The sequence below is a fragment of the Pyxicephalus adspersus genome, chromosome 4, assembly GCF_032062135.1.
Source record: "Pyxicephalus adspersus chromosome 4, UCB_Pads_2.0, whole genome shotgun sequence".
Lineage (NCBI taxonomy): Eukaryota > Metazoa > Chordata > Amphibia > Anura > Pyxicephalidae > Pyxicephalus > Pyxicephalus adspersus.
The window spans coordinates 44,467,070-44,491,557 of record NC_092861.1 but is presented as its reverse complement, the minus strand read 5'-3'; the positions used below and the strand labels follow the sequence as shown (position 1 = coordinate 44,491,557).

The 24,488-nt window shown below is 35.1% G+C and overlaps 1 protein-coding gene across 1 annotated transcript in view; it reads left to right on the top strand.

Annotated features, from left to right (window-relative positions):
- The window catches only part of LOC140328433 (uncharacterized), a 105,546-nt gene that overhangs the window by 11,789 nt on the left and 69,269 nt on the right, over positions 1-24,488 (top strand). The window contains exons 2-3 of the mRNA XM_072408022.1: positions 22,999-23,059; positions 23,599-23,710. Coding sequence (XP_072264123.1) covers positions 22,999-23,059; positions 23,599-23,710 — 173 coding nt within the window. The remainder of the gene's footprint in view (positions 1-22,998; positions 23,060-23,598; positions 23,711-24,488) is intronic.

Below are 24,488 nucleotides of genomic sequence, written 5' to 3'. Positions count from 1 at the left end.
GAAATAATCCATTTCTTATTCCCTAAGGCAATCAGATATTCCCTAGATCAACAGTCTCTAGTGTAATTCTCTTTAAAATATAATACCCGGTAATGTCTCTACACTATGATATAACTGGGGGTAAAGAGTCACACTCAAATTAATGACTATCTTTGGAAAGAAAGGTCCCTATTACACAGTTTGCTTAGGTAACAAAATAACCCTAAATGAGCTAACTAGCAGAGCACTGATGCAAAAAGCCTGGAAGTAGCACATATGGAACAAAACTAAAATTAAAATTTTATTGTCTAAAGTAAGGTGACACTTGGTAAATCAAACTTTTAGGTAGAGAAATGCTTTAAGCCCTTAATACTTTAAGCATATGCTGCAAGATGCTTCCAACTTATTTTGTAAAGTTTTCATGTTTCATTTTACAGAAAACTTCCTCTGATTACACGGTTACGTTCAAGCAATTACTTTGCATTAAAATCTGTGTTTTCATGTTCTGTATTTACTTCTGCTGGCTACTCATGGTTATCAAAGTTGCATTTGTTTTCATATTCAATAAGTCAGTAATTCATTTTTATTTTTTTACTGCTTATAAATATAGACAACTGCCTTCATATATTTTTGTTGCTTATCTCCAATACTTTGTGGGGTTAATTGGGAACACTTAATAAAAATTAGTGTAATTAGATTATTGAACTCTACAGTAACAATATTTGTAAAAACAAATGAACTGTTTAAATAATGGAGCAATCAATTAAAAGTGACCTTTTAAGCAGCAGAGACATGCAAGCGTAAATTGTTACTGTAGGTAGATTTTGTTTTGGATTCCTGGTTAACCACAGTATGCCTGAAGTCTCTGTGTTGGTGCTTCCTTTAAACTGATTGAATGCTTTAATCGCATGTGCGTAAAGTAATTAGTATTTTCTATGAGATAATGGCAGGACCAAGCAGTTGGTAATTTTGTAAACAGCAAGGTAATTTGTTTCCTGTTTTGCAACTACTTTACTGAGCTTACGTCGGGTACTTCATTTATTTTAAAGTGAAATGATTGCTGCAGCAGGGATAAGAGAGTAGAAAGGATGTGTTTAGAGGAAAAGTAAATGGCTCCTCTTTTTCCTGCTTGAATACACCGCTCATTAATTATCTAATAGCCTCCCAGTAAAACCATGCAATGAGCATTTGTACAAAGAGCAGGAAGGCAATACTTATCTTGTACAGAATCTAGCATACATAGCACAGTCACAATGAGTGGATGACCCTACACAATAATTGAAATACTTGTGTGTGGAACATATAATTGGAGACATTGGTTGGAGCAGGTTATGAGATTCTTATCCTAAACAGAAATCCCAATAAACATAATGTTGTTGCTTGTCTTCAGGATAGATACTAGACATTTCTGAAATGTTATTGCATCCTTACTTTGGGTATTGTGTTATAAGTACCGTATTTAGTTTCTGAAGCATTCATAGTACAACTATAGATCGCAAAACCTCAGGAAGGGTGGCAAACTAGTCTATGCCCCGTGAGATTTATTGTAATATTCAATCCTCAATTCTAAATTCAAGCATACGGTATATATTGATATTTGCCTTGGACCTGCAAAAAAAGTGTCTATTTAAAAGAGGGACATTTTTTAGTCACAAGAAAAGTAATTAGGATGGAATATTGTTTAAATGGAACATTATATATTTCAGTAGAAAAAGTCACAACAGCTGAGAGATAGAAGGGCACCTCCATGTATATGGCAGCCCTAAAATACGTCCTCAGCTTTTGGGAAAATATATACATTTACCAAACACACTGGGATTGATTTTGGAACTGCCATGTTCTTGTCACAGAATAGAGTTTATGTTTTAGAATTTTTTATTTTCATAAGATCTGTTTAGTGGCTATTTGGTAGGGTGGGGGGAATAAAGGTTAAAGAACAGATTAACATTTGTGTAGAAAAGGTAAAATGTTAAGGATTCACTTTGGAGGTTAATTGATGGAGGGAGTTACATTTTAACTCTTGACAGATATAAATACACAAATTACTGAAGTTCTTTATTCATTAATACATTAGGAAATGTAAAGTAAATGCATTAAATGCAGGCCCTGCAAGTCCCCACATTTGCCTTGATATCCCCTGTGATATTGAGCACAGACAGAGAAAAGGAGAAGCAGTACCAAGAGCCCACCCGTCGTGCTGCAGTGCTCATGTGCTAACAAAAGCTTACTGCTAGAAGGAGACAGCAGAGTGGCATGAGTGTATTAGCCGCTTCCTTTACTGTCTATGGAATGGCTGAACAATTAACACTCTAATAAACTACCAAATATACTACTTTATTGTTTATATTGTATTTATATATTGCTGTAGCTCATATTTCCTGCTGAGAACATCTTCAGAATGTACTTCTCACGGTTTTAGATTCTGCTAATTCTGTTAAAAAAAAATTAAAACTCCTGTATTGTTAATATAAATATTTCCTTTATTTCACAGTGCTAAGTAGATAAGTCATTATTAATAGAAATAGGCATGTTGCTGGTTTTACAACATGAACTGAAAAGCTCTGTACTGACATCATCTAGCACTCAAAGCCCCTAATCGGAAACATCACAAAACTAATTTAAAACATTTCCCCGTCTGCAAGAAAATCTAATCATGATTTACGAGTTGTGTGCAATCTTATTTGTACGCATAAAGGCCATAACAGGTTGGAATTGGGGTTAATTAGGGTTTAAAAAAAGTACAGTAAGGTTGGGCTTCCTATATAAGTTTGCAAAAGGACCTACTGGAATCAAGTTTTGCAACTAGTTGGAATCCCTAGCTGCATAAATATAAACAGAAGGTCTCTGTGAAAGGTGCACTATGGTAAGATTAAGGTAAATTGGAGTTTGCAATTTTATTTGAATATATAAATATTAGAAAAGTGGAAATACCAACATCACAGCAAAGATTACTTGAGAGAGTGTAGTACTAGTATTGCCTGCATACCATACATTTCATGATGTTTTCATGATGTCACCTGGATACCATTAAAAATAAAGAGTGGGGGCAAAAAAAAAACATTAAAACATCATTACTGCCCATGTCTATATTTTGGGTGGCCATAAATGTACCTCCTTACAAAAAGACTTTTTTTGGGTTCAATAATAAATGTTTTTTTGACCATTTTAAGCTATTATACCCACCTCTTGGTCAGCAGTTTAGATGAAGATTTTTTTTTTTTTACAAAAAGTTTGTAAAAAGCAGGGAATATACTGAATTAAATTATTATTGTGGATAGGTAACACAAAAACCTTTCTGTAAGCAATCATTGGTTACCCAATTTGTTATTTGCGGACAAAGGCTACATACAAACGTGCAATAATTGTCATTGGAAAGGATCTTTCACGATCCTTTCCAACGACTAACGACTGCACGATGCATGAGTGAGCTCTCTACATACAGCACCGTTCTGCTTTATGAAGAGGGGAAGGGGAGAACAACAGAGCAGAACCCCGCTGCGCTCTTTCCCCCTTCACTTCCATTAAGATCTTTTGTCGTCCATCATCCGTGGATCCGCCAGGATGGTCATTTGGACGATGGACGAAGAGTGCTGTACACACACCAGATTCTCATTGCAGAACCATTGCAGGGTGTAGGTAGCCAAATGACACATTTAAAATTCAGCAGGGGGTCCTATCCTGGAGACAGAAAATCTCCATTGAAGTTCACTTTTATTTTGAAGCTACCCCTTCTTTTGAACCACTGGCTTACTATGAGCCACCCCCTTTTAAATTGGTAACTACTAATCTTGTAACATTGTTGTCTCTACCTTACTGAAAGGTAACCACAGGAGTAAATAAAGGTAAATAAAATACTTATAGCCGAACTCCAAGGAAATGTAAAAACTACCAATGGGGTTCAATGCTCATTTTTGGCCTAGTGTACAAATAAAAAATACTATTACTTACAGTTCTTTATCCCTCACTCCCACAGACTTCCTCCTCTGTGTGACCAGGTAAAAGTAAACAATTGTCACCAGAACATGGGGTAAATCTCTAAGTGGGAACATTTGATGCAGTGATCGCTTTTATGTTGGGTGTTCTTATCCTTTTGGGAATTTTCTTCTTTCCTTTTCTTTCACCTGCATCAACAAGAAGGAATGTAGACAAAACTCCCCAATGGAGACACAAACAGCAGTGAAAGCACATTAGTAACAACAGCTTTTTATATAATTATATTTAAAAGTTATATATTTGCCTCTAGTAGTGTGGATCTAGTCTATCAATACAAGCATAAGTTGCATTATTTCTTACAACTAGCTAAAATAAAGGTGAAAAAGTAAGAACAGAAAATATTGCTTTCCAAGTCACTCAAGTCTTTTAAAATTAAATCTGTTTGGACTTGTAAAAATAATCCAAATCAATTATCCTCTTGTATTGAGTAGAACATAAAAAATCTAGTCAGTCTTTATAAGCGTCATTTGGAGCTGATCTGACCAGATGGACAGTGTAATCATCACGTGTCATGTCTGCAGCTTATTTCCTCATTCTGGTTATCATTTCCATGGTCTTTGATGCTGGTTTTGGCCTTCACCACAAAATCAGCACTTTCTTCTTTTATCCTGAGAAAAATGATTGTGATGTCTGATGTGCACAGGAAGCCCCCAGACAGACCTTTGAAAGGACATTTTAGTAGCACTAAAACATCTGAAAGTCATTACAGGTTGTTGGTTCAAGATTACCAAATACACAGCATTAGAGAGATTCTTTTCTAATCTTTAAATTAATTTAGGATATGTTACATTAACAAGATCAACAGTTCAACCAACAGTTTAGCACTTACATCTACATAAATTCATGTCAGGGACGATCAGGCTGATTGCAATGACTTCTATCTGCATTAAATTTATACTGAACTGCCTAGTAAAAGCCTAAATGTATGTAGGTGGTACTATGATAAGACAACTATAAAAAGTGGAAATAAATTAGGAGTACTGTAAGCCATACTTAATAATTAAATTACCTGTAGGCATTTATGAGAACATTCTAAGAATGTGGCGGCTTTTCTTGCTCCTCTGTGGGCTTTGTTAATTATAAAACAGACATATTAGTCTTGGTTATATTTTTGTCTTCTACTTACTAAGTTTGACTAGAACAACAACAGCTTAAATGTTGCTTCCATGGTTACCATGCTGTTTTATTTCATTCATTTTTCCAAATATTTTCAAAGTGTGATTAAGATCAGTTTATTAAATTATCAATTTATTTATCTTGCTTTTCTAAATACCAAAAGCTTTGGGGTGACAGATGTGGTTCAAGGGCTGGGGTTCAAATCCTGGCCAGGACATGTGCATGTGTTCTGCATGTGATCATGTTTCCTCTAGTGTCCCCAACATCTCAGAAACATGCAGTTAGGGTAATTGGCTGCCCTGCAACTAATCTTGGTGTGTGAGAAAAAACAGAAGTGCAGTGTGAATTGCCGGGTGGGACATGGTAACAACATGTTATGAAAAATAATAAAACTGAAAAAAATGAAAATCTTAAAAATATTTCAAATGTTTTGACATTAATAGGTTTGTTCACTATAACTGTTACTTCAACATTTTTAAATGCTATACTGCCAAGCCACGCCACCCAAGAGTTTCTTTAATCTCAGCAGTTTTCAGGCCTGTACCCCTAGGGGACCTTCTAAGGGAGTTTCAGTTGACTTGTTGGATTTTAATTTATTTTCTATTATGTGCAATGCAAGCAGGAAGGAGTGTATAATAAATTAAGGTGGAGAAGAATAACCAAAATCCTAAAGTGAAAAGAGAGCCAGAGAATCCTGCTGCTGCTAGAACTCTTCAAATGATGCAACCCACCAAATTCTATCTATATCTTCTATTCTTTTGGATGAAACTGTTTTTTTTAAGTTTTACTACATATCAAGTAAAAAAATCAGTTTATATGAGTACATGCCCACAAAGACTAACATGTGTTCCAGCACAACGCCACTTATCTTGTTTGTGATGTCGTACTCCAATCTAAAAAAAATAGTGCATGCTATTATCAACTCAATGCAACATTATGAAACCAACCTTATACCATGTTGTTTTTTCACTGTACAAAATTATACAAAAAATCTTAATATGCAATAAAAATTGTAAGATGACAATCACATCAGGCATTTCTATGGTGTGAAAAATAAGTTTTAGTCCCTTCACTAAAACTATAAACTTGTACACGTCAGACCACCAATACTTTTAAATATTTCGAGACCAGCAGATTTTAGAACGGTGTCATTGTAGGTAAGCACTTGGGAATATATGAGAAATGCAAATTGACACCCATATATTCTTTTATCAAGAAATTTGAGAAGGAATTTGATAAATCTACATTTCAGACAGCAGACTGCTTTAATCTTAGCTTCCTTTATAGATCTTCTGAGAAGTAAAGACAGGCCTGTGTTTCTTATAGACTCTGATTCTGATTTTAAGTTTCTTAAGAAAAGATGGTGGAATCTTGGTAGATTGTGCTGTTGTTTGCATGACATATTTTATCAAATCAGTGTGTTGGATTAGCTGAGGAGACATGTCACAGTTCATTCCCCTTATCTAAGTAACATCATTGAGCATTTCCAGTGTTTTAAACTTTGATCTTATTACATTAACTTTAAACAGTAAAGTATCATGCTGTCTCAGTATGGCTGAATCAAACCAACATGGCAACAACATTGCATTTAATCAAGTTTGATTTTTTTTTCTAAAACACAGCATTCTAGTAATACTTTTGTACTCGGCTTTAGAGTACAGTAATAATCTTTGTCCTCCAAATTTTAATTTACATTACAGTCATGTGAGAAAGTAAGTACATCTTATGGAAATTGGTGAGTTTGTCAATGTATTTCATTATTCATATAGTGCCTACAGATGAAGAAGATATTTGTGAACAAATTGCACATACAATATGCATGGTTTATTCATTCTCATAATCTAAACACAATTGAAATAGATAGCCTAAAGAACCTACTTTATCTAAATCTCATTGAGGGCTTGGTGTTCTCCTTGCTGTTGACATGGGTGGTGTCATCATTCCAATATCAAAAGAGCTCTTTATTGCCTTCAGACAAAATCTTGTCGATGTCTATGAGGGTTACATACTGGGGTCAGTCTCTGCTGAGAGCGGCCTTATCCAGGCTGCAGGAGTTCTGCTTTGTAAATGTTGATGGTGTGGCTAAAGCAGAGAGTCTAAAAAGCCATCAATGGGAAATCAGAGGGACATTGTTGCTAACTACTCCTGGGTTATTACCCTCAGGCACACCAGAGAAGCCAGCCATTACCCATGGTACCAAAATGTAACACAACCTTGGAGTCAGGAACAAGCCAAAGGTCAGGTTGGACCTTTGGTGAGCAGGTGTAATCAAGCACATACAGCAGGAAGCTTTGTTGGAACACAAAATCATGTTTGGGGTTCTTGTTCTTTCAGGGCCTTAGCAGTTTTGCAGTCATTCGGTTGATTTACTAAAGTAATAACCACTCTACAAAGAATATTTCACTTAGCTTAGTGAATGAGGTAAGAAGCTGATTTTAGGCATGTAATCATAAGCAAGCAAAAATTATGTTTTTTTTCTATTTTCTTCCACCTGGTTTAGTATTGAGAGGGCATAGTTCTCTTGCATATTACGAATTCACTTTGCTAAGTAAAAACTCGAAATTCATTTAATACATTTCACCTCCAATCTCCTAATATAGGTTAAAAATCATATCATATTGTTTCCCACAATTTTGTTTTAAAAAACAGGTGGTGTTGGATAAGCTGGTCAACAATTGGTGCCACATACAAAGCATGTGCATATCAGCTATGGTTATTTTATCAGTACATGGGAAGCCAAAATGGTGAATGGCCACCTTTTTAATGTCATTGATAAGTGTAACAGTTGCAAAGGCAGTATTTGCTTTCTTTTTTTATACTCATGGATACCATTTTGATTATTTCATATTGTACAATATAGACTTAAGTATGTTCTGCAATTTTTTTCTCCTACAGACAATGTCTTTCCCCCTGCATCCAGAAAATGACTCGGTAAATTATTTTATATAATGCATTCGGCTCTCAAAATATATAATGTACTTCTGCTTGTTGTAACTGGTTGATTTCAATGAGGCCTCTTTGGTAACCTGTATTGGGTGCCCTATATGTACCTGATATTTACTAATGTTATAGCACAGATAGTCACTGAGAGGAAGGAGCGTTTACAGATACATGTGACACCAATGTGACCTTGTTATTTTGCATATTTTGCAACAAAAGATAACAAAGAAATGCAAAATGCTAAATTGTCTTTAGTATATTAGTTTTAGGATTGTTGCTAATTCACATTTACATAGCAACTTAACAAAATAGAACTTTCAAAATGCTTTGTAACCTTTGTCATTTTTTTCTCTAGAATCATTCTTTTGATTAATTTGTATACCATGTCTATCATCAAATAAATGTGTTATTCTGTGACATAACCAGAATTAAACTATTTAGCACAAAACCTGGTGTGTGCTTGTTGGCTTGAAATATGAAATGTCAGATGGAGTATATGTGGGGGTGGTAGGAGGATGCTGTGAGGAGTCTGTATCTCCCAAATATCCGCCCCCTTTTACAATAAAATGAAGACTAGACACCAGTTTAAGTCACATGTAGAGTGAAGTATGCAAAGAATACAGAATATGCAAACATTAAAAAATGATTGGAGTTTTTTTGCATACTCAATCCCATTGCATATTGAACTTGGTCAGTATAATAAATGCCTATGAACAATAATTCTTCAGAATTGTTAGTGCAAATGACTCTTTATAAAAACCATGGTCTACATGAGCAACATTTAACAAGGATGTAAAACAGACTAAACATTTTATAAAAAAAAACTGAAAAAATAAAATAAAAAAGCATTTAGTTAGGTTAAATATGTAAATATATTCAAATTCAGTATCTGGGCTTCTCAGGGGAAATTGTTACCCCCTGGGTTAACCAGATGGCACAAGGTCACTTTTTAAAATTAGACGAAATGAAAGTGTCAGTCAGGAAAAGGAGCACATTCTGTAGGAAATACTGCAGAGATGTGAAATTCATGGCCAAGTAATTAAAGGTGATGTTATATTGGTTGCATTTTTCTGATTTCATCTCTAGGGCTTATTTTCCCAAAAAAATACATTTGTAAAAACCAACAGGAAGTTTGTTCATTTTTACAACCCCAATTTTACAGCTAAAAACTGATGCATGTGGATCACATGTTAGTTTGGATTCATGTTCATGGAATATTGTCTAGATTTTACATATATTTTACTTTGCTTCATCTTGGGCAGGGCTGAGACCAAGGAAGAGGAGGGGGCAGGTAAAATACTTTTAAATAAAATACACACAACACCTAGTTGTATGTTGGAGTAATTTTTGCCACAGCTTTTTTATAATATTTACATCAACCAAAAAAAAACATATATAAATTCAGAGTGGAATTTAAAGTTTATGCAATTAAAGTAATTAGGCCCCTGACAGCGCCTCCCAGTATAGATACCAAAATCCATCTGTACCAGCCACAGATCTAGCTGGCTTGGTGGGTACTCCTATAAACCATATACCATTATACTTGTCACTTCCAATCCCAACCATAGAAGCTTGATCTTCCATTAATTCAATGATCACCAAACACCAGTTGTATCTACTTTCTCTTTCTTCACTAGCTCCAAAGAACCAGATATTCACCAACTTGGTTTAATTTGGCATTGTCAAGGATCATTGCAGCATTCAGACAATAACAAAATACCAAAACACATTTGGGCTTTTCTGCTTCAAGGGTGGGGCTTTCCTCTTCCATTGTTTTTAGAAATAAGGCCTAAGCAAGTAGCTTATTTCAATTTTATGCGATTTCCTGCTTTCCTGGCGGTTTGATTCTTCACCATTGTCTCAGAGCCAAGACAGTTGCTCTTACCATTACCAGATCTGTACACAGCAACTGCACAGTGATGCAGGAAACCTGAAATTGCTGGATTTTGATCAACATTTGGGATCTGGTATACGATAGCTAGCTTTTCTTGTCACAAGTTTAAAGTGGAACTAAAGTTCTGCAATACAAAATTGTGAGCGGGCAGGGTTTTTTTTTTGCAGAAAGGGCAGTCAATGTCTATTCTGCAATAAAACATATTTTCCTACCTGTTCGCAATTATCTCTTCTTATTACAAAAAGTTTCACATGTGCAGGATGCTGGGATATGCTGAGTATCCTGGCATCCCCAGGCCAGCTGGGACTGAACATCATCTCTCTTATATGTGGAGAAGTTAGGTTAATCCTGCCTGACCAATCAGGATGGTCGAAGATACAAGATCAAAGAGAAAATAAGGAAGAGTGTGAGTAGGTGAATAAAAAAAAAAAATTGCAATCAGGCAGGCTTGCTTATTTTATTGCAGAAGGGGCATCGCCTCTACCTTGTGCAATAAAGGACCAGCCTGGTCACAATTTTTTATATTAACATGCAGTTTTGCTTTAAAGGAATGATAGTATCCTATCATTCATATCAATCATATAAGTGTTTTTTCTTGGGCTAAATACAAGGCTGGCATCAAAACTCACATGACAACACTATCTATGACCAACAGTCTAGGAATAACCCACATTTTATAGAATACATTAAATTTTTTCTGTATCTGATGTCTTTGTCAAGCTTAGAGACTTGTATAGCTTTGTTGATAGACTCGATAGCCTGACTACCAAGTTTCAGATTGTTTGTTCAACAGGCCTGAGTGAAAATCTGTTTTGTAGGAAGCTCTAATGTCATTATTGATTGGACTAACTTCAATTTAATTATCAGCTGTGACCTTATTGATCAATAAACCAGTGGGTCAGTTTGGGGAATTTTGGTGCAAGTGGAAAACATTGACCTTTTCCATCTCTTTAACTATACAATTTTAAAGCAACATTATATATTGTAAATTAAAGCAGAAGCTGGGTAACATGTATGCCTTATAGTGTTTCATGCTAGGCAATTTTTGGAAGCAAGATACAAAGTGGAATTTGGTTCCAATATTCAAGAGGAAATAATTAAATGATATTATACTTTGTAGGATTACTTTCACATTTGCACCAGGCATGTTATACAATAGAAATGTAAATTATTTTTTTTTTATATATACCTCAAATGTATAATACTTTATTTGGAAACAACAAATATTATTAAATATGTATGAATTGTTAGTGATTCCTTGGAAACATTTCAAGCGAGTAAAGGTTCCATGTGTCTTTATTCTAAGTCTCATATGTTTTTCAGCCAGAAGCTTCATAATTTATTTGGCTTCTGTATGTGACCGTAACCTATCCTCACCTAATTCTCATTTATATATGCTCCCTGTGAGGACTATTGATAACACTGCCTGGAATCAGAGCTACATATAAGACAGGACTACTTAGAAGACACAAATACTGTAAGATATATGTATAAAGCTACCATGGCAGCCAGGTAGATAATATAGACATCTGGATAAAATTGTGGACAGTCAACAGGTATGTCTTTGCCCCCTGAATCACTTCAGTGCAGCATGTATGTGACGGGAGAGTGTCTTTTCTTACTTGTGGTGGGATTACACCAAGGAGATGGTGTGTTAAATCAAAGCAGATGAAAATTAAATCTGCTATGGTTTTATGGTTACATTGATTCCAGAAATCCCTGCATTCTTGATGCACACATAAAGCTTCTCAGTTGGCAGTATACTGTCTTCTAGAAAGTGTTCCATGTCAGAGATTGACTCCTGTCATTGACTTTCCCACTGCAGTATTTGATTCTCCAGTGCATCTTATTGGTATTCAGACTAAGAAGTGAGAATACAATTTTGTGCAATCCCCTATGCCAGTGACATAGGCAGATGAAATGGTAAGAAATGATGAGCACTCCTGCAATACACAAGTTGGGATTTCCAATGTGCTTTGTTGTGGTATCCTCATAGGAATGCTAACTCTTGTTTTCTTATTATTTTTCTTATTCTAATACTATTTACACAGCTGTACTTTAGGCAAAAAAAAAAATTGAGATGTTTTGAATATTGTGACATGACACACCGTTCTGCTGGAAGTAGCCATCAGAAGAAGGGTACACGGCAGTCATAAAGGGATGGAAATGGTCAGCAAAAATACTAAGGTAGGCTGTGGCATGTAAATTATATTTATTTGGTATTAACATGTCCCAAAGAGTGCCAAGAATGTGTCTCATACACCATTACACCACTATCAGTCTGAACAATTGATACAGAGCAGGATGAATCCATGATTTCATATTGTTGATTCCAAATTCTGACGCTTTTTTCCAAATGTTGCAGTGGACATTGAGACTCATCATCCGATTTTGGTGAGTCTGTGTGAAATGTATCCTCAATTTTCCGTTCATAGCCAACAGGAGTGGCACCTGGTGTGGTCTCCTACTGCTGGATTCCATCTGCTTTAATGTTTAACATGTTATGTGTTCGGAGATGCTCGTCTGCTTACGTTGATTGTAAGGAGTAGTTATTTGACTTACTGCCTTATTATCAGCCCAAACCAGTCTGGTCATCCTTTGTTGATCTCTGACATCAACAAGGCATATTTGCCAAGAGAAGTTATTATTTATTCTTTTTTAAACCATTCTCGGTAAACCTTAGAGATGGTTGTGCACGAAAATCTCAGCATATCCGCAGTTTCTGAAATACCTAAAGGAGCCCACTTGGAACAAACAACCATGTCACATCCAAAGCCATTTAAATCTTCTTTCTTCTTCATTCTAATGCTCAGTTTGAATTTCAGCAGGTCAATTTACCAATGTCTATATGCCCTATTAAGCTATTTAATTGGCTGACTGATTATGTGCATTAACAAGCGGTTACACAGATGTACCTAATAAAGTGGATGGTGACTTCATATCTGATATATTTTTTTCTGATAGTAATTTGTCAGGGGTGTAGCTTCTGAGATTTAGATTGGTTTGAATTTTACCAATCCCTCTGAACACAGGCACCTTAAAGGTCAATGCATACACAAGCTTTCACAATGGGGTTAATACCAGCTGGCTAGCATTCCCTAGTGGTTGGGAAAGAAAGAAAGAATGTGTCCAGCTAAATACTGTTTTAATACAATGTTCCGTCATGTTAAAATGGGTGTTGAATATGGTGTCTTCCATTGTTTGATTTTGGATCATCTAGATTGACTCCTGGTGGTTTCTGCAACTTGAAGACAAATCCACAAGTGCTGCAAGGGCCTTTTCATGCAGTGCTTGTGTTTACAATCTCTATTATTAGTAACATGCCTGGGCAAGAGACAACATCTGTAAAAATTGACCGATAACGCAACACGTTTTCACCCTAGGATGCCAAAGAAGATCAGTTCCTCTTTTTCTTTTTGACTTCATTTTTCCTGTTAGTTTTATTCATCGCATGTGACACATTAAGCGTCTGTATTTTGGCATAAAGGACACAATATTGCAGCATATTGGCAAGCTCATTTGCTTTTCACAGTTAGTCTTGTGTCCAAATATGAACCCCCAGGGACAGACACGTGTATATAGACTGCGGGAGAACGAGCCACAGCAGCAGGTGGCCTTTTGCTGCCTAATGAACACAGCAATCTGCTGCTACCACTGCTATGCCTTTCACCAGACAATTAGGCAACTAAGCATGTAATTATTCAGCCCAACAAGAAGAGGCTCTCCTCTAATTTCATCTTTTCATTGCTGTTTACTCACCCACACTCCCCTCATTAATGAGAGATTTTCCAGTCCATGCTAATTGGTTTCAATAACATTCATTTCAGTTGAAAGGAAATGATTCTGTTAATTGAGAATCGAAAGCATCTTTTCATTTCAAGTGCGTCCTGCTATGGAAATCTGAATACTCTCAACAGATTCGAGCTAATGAAATTAAGTTACACTGTCACTGCTAGTGTGAGAGAAATAAAGTAATTTATTTTCATTGAAGCATGCGGTGTAGGTCGTGAACAATTAATACAGGCTGTTTAGCAAAGCAATTTGGAAAAAAAGGGATGTTGAATAAATAAGGTTACTATCCTTGGATCAGCTTTCTTAATGCCAAGTTTATTTTAACGGCTAATTGTTTTTGCCTGGTTTTAAGCATTTCCATGGAGAGCAAGGTTTTACATTGCAAAATCAGGTATGGGAAATTAGATTATAGTCCTAGGGATCAGGCTTCTAATTTAAAACAGAATGCTGCTGGAAAGAGGAATTCTAGGCTGCAGAAATTGTTATCGTCATTTACTGATGTAAAACTAAACAAATGGGCAGTGCAATTCAATTCACTGAAAAAAATCTGCATAGTTTTGATTTGTACATCGTCAGTTCTGAGCTCTTTTAACACCATTTGCCTTATTAGACCAACTATACATTACTATAAAAAGATTGCAAAGTTCACCCAATTAGAATTCACTCTGGTAAAGTTGGACCAGGACATAAAGAAGCTGATCACTCAGTTACTAAAGGTTCCAAAAAAGGTTATAGGTTAAGTAAACTATAGGGTATACAAAAAAATGAGCATCCTTTGTACTATGTATTGGCACTCTATATTTCAAGCTGTTTGTAGATATTTCTTTGAAGACGCTGCAGCCAGCATTATAGTATAAAATATTTTATGTATGCAAGATTTGTTATACCTTGATAGAAACTGCACTGGTGCTGCGACATGCAGCTTTTGAAGTATTCCAAAGATAAAGTGTGACAGTATCACGTAACATGTTTGTTAAACATTGCTGAAAGTTGTCAATATCATTTACTAGAAATCTGAGAAATGACATTGAATGTACTTTACTTATTTTCTCTTAGAGCTTGGTTCCGAAAAACAAACAAAAAATACTACAGCACATACCAGCCCCACCACTGCTGATTCCTGGTGCTCAATCATCAAAAAAAAATATGTACGTTTACAATAATGAATATGAAATTTTAGAACAAAGAAAAATTAAAGTTGCAATTTGGTGCATAACATTTAAGAACATTTAGTGCAGAACTACTAAAAAACAAATTAGTATTTTTGCATCAGATAAGCACAAGACCTTAAGTTAGCCATTGACTTTAATGGTTTGTTGTATGTGGATATGACTACACTAGGACCAAGCAGTCTTTGAAGACCAACACAGCATGCCATAAAACTGAATGATTTATTCTGATGAGCATATATGTTTATTATATTGGGGAGGGCACTCAGCAGTGGGGTGGAGAGGCAGGAGGATGCTGGTGACAGCCTACCAGGGCAGGAAATAAGGCATTTGTGGCCAATATTATTGGCCATCATTAAGAGGCAAAGGATTTTGACCAGAGGTAAGCAAATGTTTGAGAGATGGTGAGGGATCTAGTTTAGATTATGCTAGCGTCTTAACGAGTGTAGACTACCAGATTTTAATTAGAAAATGAACTTGTCCTTTAAAGAGTCCCCAGGTAATCAGAAATGGGGAGGGGGTATGTGGGTAGGTTTATCATATAAAAATAATTATTTATTAAGCTCTTAAATTGAATAAAGTTATAATGCAGAATTCAAGATAAAAAAATAATTTAAGTTCTTGCTGTCTTGAAGGACTTTTATCCCTAAAGGATGGAAAACAAGTAATGTTTCATGGCACAAGTAGGTTTGTTGTGTATTGAAGTATAGAGCAGCTAATTTATTGATTGCCTTTTAATTACTAATATACTACATCTAGTTAAGGTAATAGACTTCTGAGTAAAAATACGCAAATCTATTCCCTCAAATGTGAGCATCTTATTTACATGCTGTCCCTGGGGGAACAATTAAACAGAATTTACGCATTATTTTATTGAGGCTGAGTCTTAGTTACTGATAACAAATCTCTGATAATTTGTCTTGCAATAAACTGTCCATAGACTCAAAGTAGCACTAATGATCTGACCACAATATAATCTTTAATAGACACACATGCACATGCAAACCCTACAATCATATATGATTTGTGCACAAAAAAACATCCCGGAGCCACCAACATATATATGTTTATAAACATATTTATAAAAAATGTATTCTTTTCACAAACATTAAACTGGTAATATACTTTTACTGGAGGAGTTAGGAATACCGCCTGAAGCTTTTAGAAGTACTCTGCGGGTGTTACTCTAACAGATCCAGCAGTTGCTAAAAGGCTTACTATCTGATAATATCTGTGAGTGTAAGATTGCTCGGGGGGCTCTCAAGTTGTCTTTTATAGATCAGCAAAGCTCAACACAGTTTATAAATATCACTATTGCTTAATGTGCTGACGATTCATACGTATTAGTCTTCTACAAAAATGTGGGCTTTATACTTCACTCAGAAGTACAAATTGAAAAACTTAGTCCATTTTTTTTTCATTGACTTATTCATTCGCTGTTTCTTTCTTCTATTTGTGATATTAGTAGCAAAATTACTATAGTTGAAAATTAAGGAAAATTTGAGTCAGTATTGGCTAATAATATAAATTTAGGTTGCTGCAATGCATACTTCACAAAACACACAATCTAAAACAAGCTGGAAAAGAGCGATCTCATTTATTATAACTCCTGATCCTCTGTGGTTCTATTTAAAGCTAGAATGTTTTTTTCTTTGTTTTTTTTTAAACTGAGGTGGAGTTACAGCACAATATTTAAATAAATTGTACTGCTTGACAAAATACAAATCTGTGTAGACTTTTAACATGTAGGCATTCCATTTGTAAATTTGATTCCACTTTCATCTATTTAGGGGGCTCCTACATTGCCTAGATTAAAGCCGCTCTGGCTGGATGAAAAATAACCTCCATGTAGCGGAAAGCAGTCCTGGAAATCATTACATATCAGTTATACAGTTTTATGGCCCCTTGGCCTCTGTTATTTTTGATTAGTTGGAAGTGACTATTAAATAAAGGCTTTGTTTTTTTTTCAGTTCTGAGACTGTGGTTCATGTATGTTTCACCAAAATACAATATACTGTAACTGCTTAATGAATTAGGTTCACATTTAAAACAATTATTAAATGTGGTACACAGTGAAAGTGTTGCAGTACCAAGTATACTTATATTTGATTATGCTGTGTATGAAAAAAATGTACTCACTGAATCTATATAAAACACTAGGAGGTATTTATATAATTACAGCAGACCACAAAACTGTTCCTCTGGCCTTCATACATTTTTACTGTTTTCCAAAATATGTTTAAGGCATTATTTTGGTGGTTTAATTTACAGTGTGGTAATGCTAAGGCTATCAAATTAAATTGATGGGGTTTTTGCTTGGACAATGATAAGCACAGTCCCACTAATAATCACTTTCCAATTCTAAATAATAATTCCAGGTATGTATTTACTGTGGCATGAACTCAAATATTTTTTACATTGTAGTTGCGTAGCACAGTAACCTTTACTGCCTAAAAGCTTAGATAAAACGTTTCAAAGCAACATCAATAAACTGTTGCTTAATTAGTAATTTATTTAAACACTGTGGTATTAAACAATGAAACCAGTAAGTGGTTTTGCATTTAAATAAATTAAACATCATAAATACACATATCCTTTAAATAAAATTTTTGAGGGTGCCCCAAATCTTTTAAAGAAAAACATGGAGTTCCCTATAAAATTTGAACCAGATTCCACAGAATCTAAGGAATCTATTGATAAAAGATTTAGCTGGCTGCATTAATACTGCAGTGATACCTGTGCTATTACTGCAGAGACAGGAATCTGTCATTTAGAAACAGTTATGTGAAGGGTTAACAGTATAGGTTGTTGTTTATTATGATTGACATGGATTTACATTGTCGGACGACAAGATTGATTGATAGATTTAATTATTGATATTATCAATTTTCAAAAGTGGTAAGTATATCTTGGTGTTTTTAACTCATAAAAATATTTTTTAGGCGGTCTGGGTGATTTTTTTATTTGTACTTTTTTAAAACTCTCCTTGGGATTGGTTAAGGTGTACAAATGTACACCTGTACTTAATCTCCCGGTTGGGGGGGACAGATTTGGTTGGAGAGCTTACAGATTCGATGATAAGTATCTACTCCACAATCCCCAAATCCTTTTTTGGGGAACCGTATGTTGGGGAGGGGCCCTGTCCCTTAACACTAGTTGTAGGACAAAGCCTCTTCCTCCCAACTGTCTGTAATAATTGTACTTCTGTCTTAACCTGTCAAATGCTCCCCAATAAAGATTAGAAACTGCTGAGCCAAAATACATTGGGAAAGCATGACTCACTGTTGTCATTATCTGGAAGCCAATAATAATGTGCAGTGAGCAATGGAGCAAATTTGGATATTTGTCGAAGGCACTAAATGAGTCTGGAGGTAGTGAGAAGAACTGAGATACAAACAAAAAGCATTAAACATGTCAAAACAATGTTTTATAAAACAAAATAGCAGTTAATATAATACACAGTGTTTTAGCAAATGAAATGTCGTCCAGTTAAATGTTAAGCTCTACTTTAAAAAAGGACCTGTACTATGAAGCCTATGCCATAAGGTTTATCAGGGGTTCAAGCCATTAAGCCAGTTGCAGGCCATGAATTCGGCAGTGAACCTTATCAAAGTCGAAGGTGAATTTTATTTTATTATTTTATTGAGAGATTAGCGCCTAAGAAACTGATACTGATGAATTTTTTATATGGCTTAGTAAAATTCATGCGTTGTTTAAATTACACGTTTAAGTGATGCCTGAATGTAGTTTAACCTCAGTGGATGTAGTCTAACCTCACTGAAAGTGTACTTTGACCATAAATTTTTTACTGTATTTTTTTTTATAAGCATGTGTGCACTTGATATAGTTGGATTGGTTGTCCACTTTGTGTGCAGCCTTACAACCTCTTTGTACTGCATAACCTGCTTGCCTCCCGCTACCTGCTTGGTAGGTTGAGAGCACCTCTGCCTAGCATTTTAAATGTATTTGCCATCGTTTTTTTATGTAGACTATTGCCTATTATATTGCCTAATATTTTAACAATGCAAGATGAAGTGTAAGAAAACATAAATGGTGTGAGATGATTTAGATACACAATGTTTTTGCAAAACACTGCAGTAGCCTGCTACATACAGAGTATGTCCAAAAACAGTTCAACAATAAGTGGATCTTGTGCTTTGAGTGCCTCAAGTTCTTTTTATTTTAAAAAGACCCTAATAACTCAAACTACAACAATGCTCCAAATATGGCTACTTTGAGACCTTACTTTTATAATGATTGAGATATTACTAACCCTTCTAAGTCTGATGACTAAGGTTCACTTTTACTTTGCAGTGTAGTATGGTTTTAAAAATGTTTTGCTTGTGCTAAACCATCGTTGGTGCAAATCTGAACATCATACCGAACTAAGTATGGCCTGTAGGCTTCCTGCAGTTGGCCGTACAATTACAGTTTTACCATGACTTATTCTGCACAGTGTGCCTGATTTATTAAAGCTCTCCAAGGCTGGTAAAGATACACTTTCATCCTTGAAGCTGGGCGATCCAGCAAATCTGAAATGGATCTGGTCCAGAATTGAAACATTTGCTAAAAAAAAGCAAATGACCTAAACAAAATCCATTCCAGGTTTGCTGGATCACACAGCCTCACTGGTGAAAGTGTATTCTCTCCAGACTTGGAGAGTTTTCATAAATAAGTCTCAGTGTCTCTGTGTGGGGCCAGCATACTTGGCATAGGCAGGGTTTTAGTTCTTCATGTTGGAGTTTCTCCCCTGATGACTCTTGATATGATGATGGGTGAGGAATACAGCAGGAGAGGTGTAGGAAGCACAGATTCACCGAACAATCAGGTGGATGCAGAAACATGCATAGATTCATCTCCAGCAAATAGCAACATAGTGAAAAAGTAGCAACAAATTTTACTATAAATTTTGAGAGACTGACAATCACAGCTAGTAACTTTTCACATAACAGATATCAATCTGCAATATAAAGCACAGTGCTGTCTGGGTGTACTATTAAAGGGTAGTGTTTAAGCGCAATTAACATTTGTAAATACTATGACATGAAATGTGCCAATTTTTAGTTCAGATCTATTTTATCTTTAGCAGGAGTTTTAAGAAGTGTGTGGATAAATTGAATTTCACAGTGTGTTAAACACTGTTTTGTAAAATCATTGGATAGTCAGTTGCACAGATATTAAGTTTCTTTTTGTCTGAAGCAGAACTGAAAGAGGAAACTCATTGATCAATTAATGACAAAAAAAGCCATTCCGAGTCTCTTAAACTGTTGCCTTAGGCAAACCTTGCTGCTATGGATCAATATGATTAGGGTTATACCAGGGATGACTGAGATTCAGACTCTCCACTCTCCCTGCACTGAGATACAGTTTGGCCACCGAGTATTTCCCTAGATGCAGATTACAAATAGCTTATAGGAACACTAGCAAGTTATTTTTTATGACTTACGACAGCATATTGTTGTTTTACCACTTCTAAAAATAAATTGTACAAATAGATTTTTCATGGTTTCGTTGTTGCTGGCCTTACCTGTTCAAAGAAAACCATTGACTGTCATGCGAACTGCATGCACATAAAAATCAGTAATATTTCTTCCCTGTCTTTCTTTCACTTTCTTTTAGCATTTAGCATAGCAGCAATCGACTGCAGTGCAGTAATCAATCATACTGTATACACGACAAGCATTAAGAGCTACTTTGGATCTTGAATCCTGTCAAGTAGCACTTTCTTAGTGTAGCTTCAAAAGTTATTCCTAATATTTTTTCTGTCCTCATGTAGCCTTCTGCTATGTCAGCACTAGAAAATTTGGTTTTGAAGCAGAATTTGCTCAGGGGAGATGCTTAGTTTATTTGCCTCCCCATCTAAAACAAACCCAGTGACCACTTGATAATTACCACATACATAATGCATTACGCAGTATAGGAAATTGGGAGTAATATAAATATCATCCTAATTTTGACTCAAGTAATTGTAAATCAGTCCTTCTTACTACAGCTTGTGTTGCTTTTCCATTGGCTGCACTATTATGTATATTTTTCAGCTATAGACAATACCTCTTTTTAAACTTATCCAACATATAACCAACATATCTTTTTAAACAAATCCAACATATTTTTTAGGACTTTTACAGAAACAACACAGTATATATCAAGTAACTATGATTATATGAGAAGAACCCCTGAACAACACTCATTTAAGTGGCACCATATCAACCAGTACCAATAATCAGAGGAGATTTAACTGTTTGCAACAGATTCTGTGATTGTAGGGTCTATACAACCTCATATGCTTACACTGATTTTAATTTGGATGAATACTAGTTTTTTTTTACCACTCCCTGAGAAAATCCTTGTAATCTCTCTCAAATATTGTTCATGCTTGGGCTCATTCCAAGGCTACAACTATCCATAAAGCTGGTCGTATTTACTTATATTTTACTAATTTATCTAAATTGTCATTGAAAAAATATTTATAAAAAATGTATATTGTCTGTACTTTACATGGCTGGAACATCTCTAACTATCTGTTTTCGGGGCCTGTAGTGATAGGCTTAGGCTCATTAGACAAATGCATTGCTTGCATCCAGGTGCTTGTATATAACATTTCATTTGAGACACTTTTATGAGTATTTATATTTAAGTGTCATTGTACCTACAACTGACCTTCTTCTGACATACAGTAGATTTGACCTTCTTTAAAGTTTCTATCAACCAGCTTTTGTATTCCTGCTGGCTTCTAGGGGGGGGTTAAAAAGGTCTAATGCAAAGAGTGAGAGATGCCTCTATGAATCTAATGTAGCTAACACAGATTCATGTTTGATAATATTAGGGGTAACTTACTTCATAAAAGAGTTCCTTTAAAATATTTAAAAAAGATATGTTACAATTTTTGTTTCTTGGGAAGCATTTGTAATATTGTCTACCTGGTTTGAAAATTTCACAGCTCTGCTACATATCACAGCTAGGCTTAGGACGCCACTTCTTTTGTCTCACTTAAACCTGTAGAAGTTATACAGGGGTGTCCACTTACCACCCTAGGCTGTTGAAAAGGCAGTACTTATATTTCCAAAGCACAATCAATTATTTTGAATAAGTACAGAGTTACAATAACTTATCTCCTTATAGGATTCATTTTACAGGTCACAAATAAGTATTTTTCTTCAGTTTTGTAGGAAAAGTAAGGCATAAGGAGGCAGGTATAGATAGGCTGTTAAGTTCATAAAGAGAAAAGTAAGCAGGAAATAGATCTTCCAATGGTATATGAAAGGCAAGGGCTTTGCATTACATTGTGATTGTGCTGGTGCTCTAAAATATGACCTGTAACATACACAAATTATTTTGATTTGGTCAAGGATGTACTATATTTTATTTTTTCCTCCCAACATTGCACTACTGCTCTCTGTTTCATACAATTACAGATACAAAAAGAAGTATTCAGCCACTGGAATACATGCACCTGTAGAAAGATTTTTTCTGTATGACTGTTGAATGGTTTTCTATACATTTTTTACATCTAGATTCAAAGCTCCATACCATTCTGAGTTTGTACCTGTACTCTAAAATGCAAGATATACGATATATGTTTGAAACTACAGATCTGGTAAAGGAACCACCTGTTGTAAACTTGGTAAAAATATTATACCTGGAGATGGGCTTGTGTGAAAATGGTCAACACTGGGAGGTGAAGAGAAGTGATATACAGTAAATAAGTAGAGCTTAAGGTCAGAGAGACAGGAAAATAAAGACACCTGACAAAACTGTGCAGATCTGTCTGCCATTTTGACAAATGACAACCCGCTAATCCACTGGTGGTAGCTCTGGATACAAGATGTGATTGCTGTATATGTGAAAAGTATAGAAGTGCCTGATAAAGTGTGCTGAGGGTATTAAGGAGCATTGAATTTCGCTGAATGTATTAGGGTCCATAGAATCATGTCGATCTTGCACACTTGTGTTGTAAGTAAAAAACTCTATGTTACATAACACTGCTAATCATCACAGTACTGATATATTGTTAGAAGTTACGAGACCTTCTGAAACATGTTGATTACTTTTGCAAAGTTAATGTCTAATACAGTGCTGTAATTTTGATAATACTTTGTATTTTTCCCCCTTTAGGTAGTCAAATATTCTCATGGTCTTTCCTTGGAAAAAATGAAGAAAGATTTTATCGGCAAGAGTAAGTGTTTACTCTTTACTGTTTAATGTATATTCACATTTACTTTTTATCTAAAACATGATACAAATTATCTAACTTAGTGAGTCTTCATTTGTATTATTTGGTAGTTTTGTTTTCTGTTTATGCACTTTGTAGGTTAATTGTTAAGAAAATCTCTTTATCAAACAAGGATTTTTTACACATGTACCAACTTTTGAGACACACACACACAGAGAAAAGATGAAAAATTTGTGGAGCATATATTTTCAGTGGGATGCTGCTTTTTGTGGCATTGATTTGCACAAGTATGGGTAATTCAAATATGTAAACACTGCAAGTTAATATAGACTGTTATGTTAGCATTTGATAGACCACTATCCAGTTATTTTCATTTTGGACATATTTGATATAAAAAGAAAAAGGAAAGGCAACAGGCCAAACACGCAAATCATACAAATAAAAAAAATGATGAAGGTATTCCATGTGGTTTTTTTCTGCTTAGATTATATATATAAACAATATAATTCCACTTTTTTATATTTATATTTATTCTCATGTAGGTGCCCTAAATCAGATGAAGTTTTGGCAGACTGGATAATTAAAAAAAGCAAGATTGAGAACCATAATGGCGAACTGCCCTTATTTAGACAAGGGCTGCTTTCAACAAGAAAAGTAAGGCAACAAATTATTCTATATTAGTTATAATTTCTAGTAACATACTGGTGGCTTAGGTACTGAATAGGTGATTAGGTATTGTACCTTTATATTGTCTGATAACTGAAAACACTTTTCTCTCTTGCAGAAAACAGAATATTCTTAACAAACAATTCAAAAGTTTTTGGGGCTAATATATATAACATTAAATAAGAGATCTAAGACAAAATAAAGATGCAACATATGAAACCAATCTTGTTTTGATATTCATGCTTACATGCAACACCTTTGTCCTTTTTCCATCCCTATAATTACATAATGCTCCAATCAGAATACTTTAAAGTGACCTATACCATTCCGTTTGTTATTCTGTCAGCAAATAGTGGTTGTTGTAAGCTCTCTATGGTTCTCTTTTATGTCAGGGCCCTTTTACAACCTACAGAGCAAATGTTAAACTTTGTATAACACCTACTGCACCTTCAGAGGTCTGTTGGGATGGAGGTCAGCTTATAGAAAAACAAAAAAAATAATTCCAGCCAACACAAACCGAGGAGATAAAACAAATTCACTGCTTTATAAATAGACCCCTTAGTTTACAATTTGGAAAAAAAGATTTAAGATAGAAGAGAATTCCAAATAGCCAACATCGAACTTGAAGTGTTATAACCTCATTCAGATTTGTACTGCAGTTTGTGTCTCATCCCATGGGACATTACTTGGGTCAGAATTGAAGGGAAATATTTCTGTATGGGAACCCCAATCTATTTCCTATTCTAACAAAAATCTCCTATTGCTG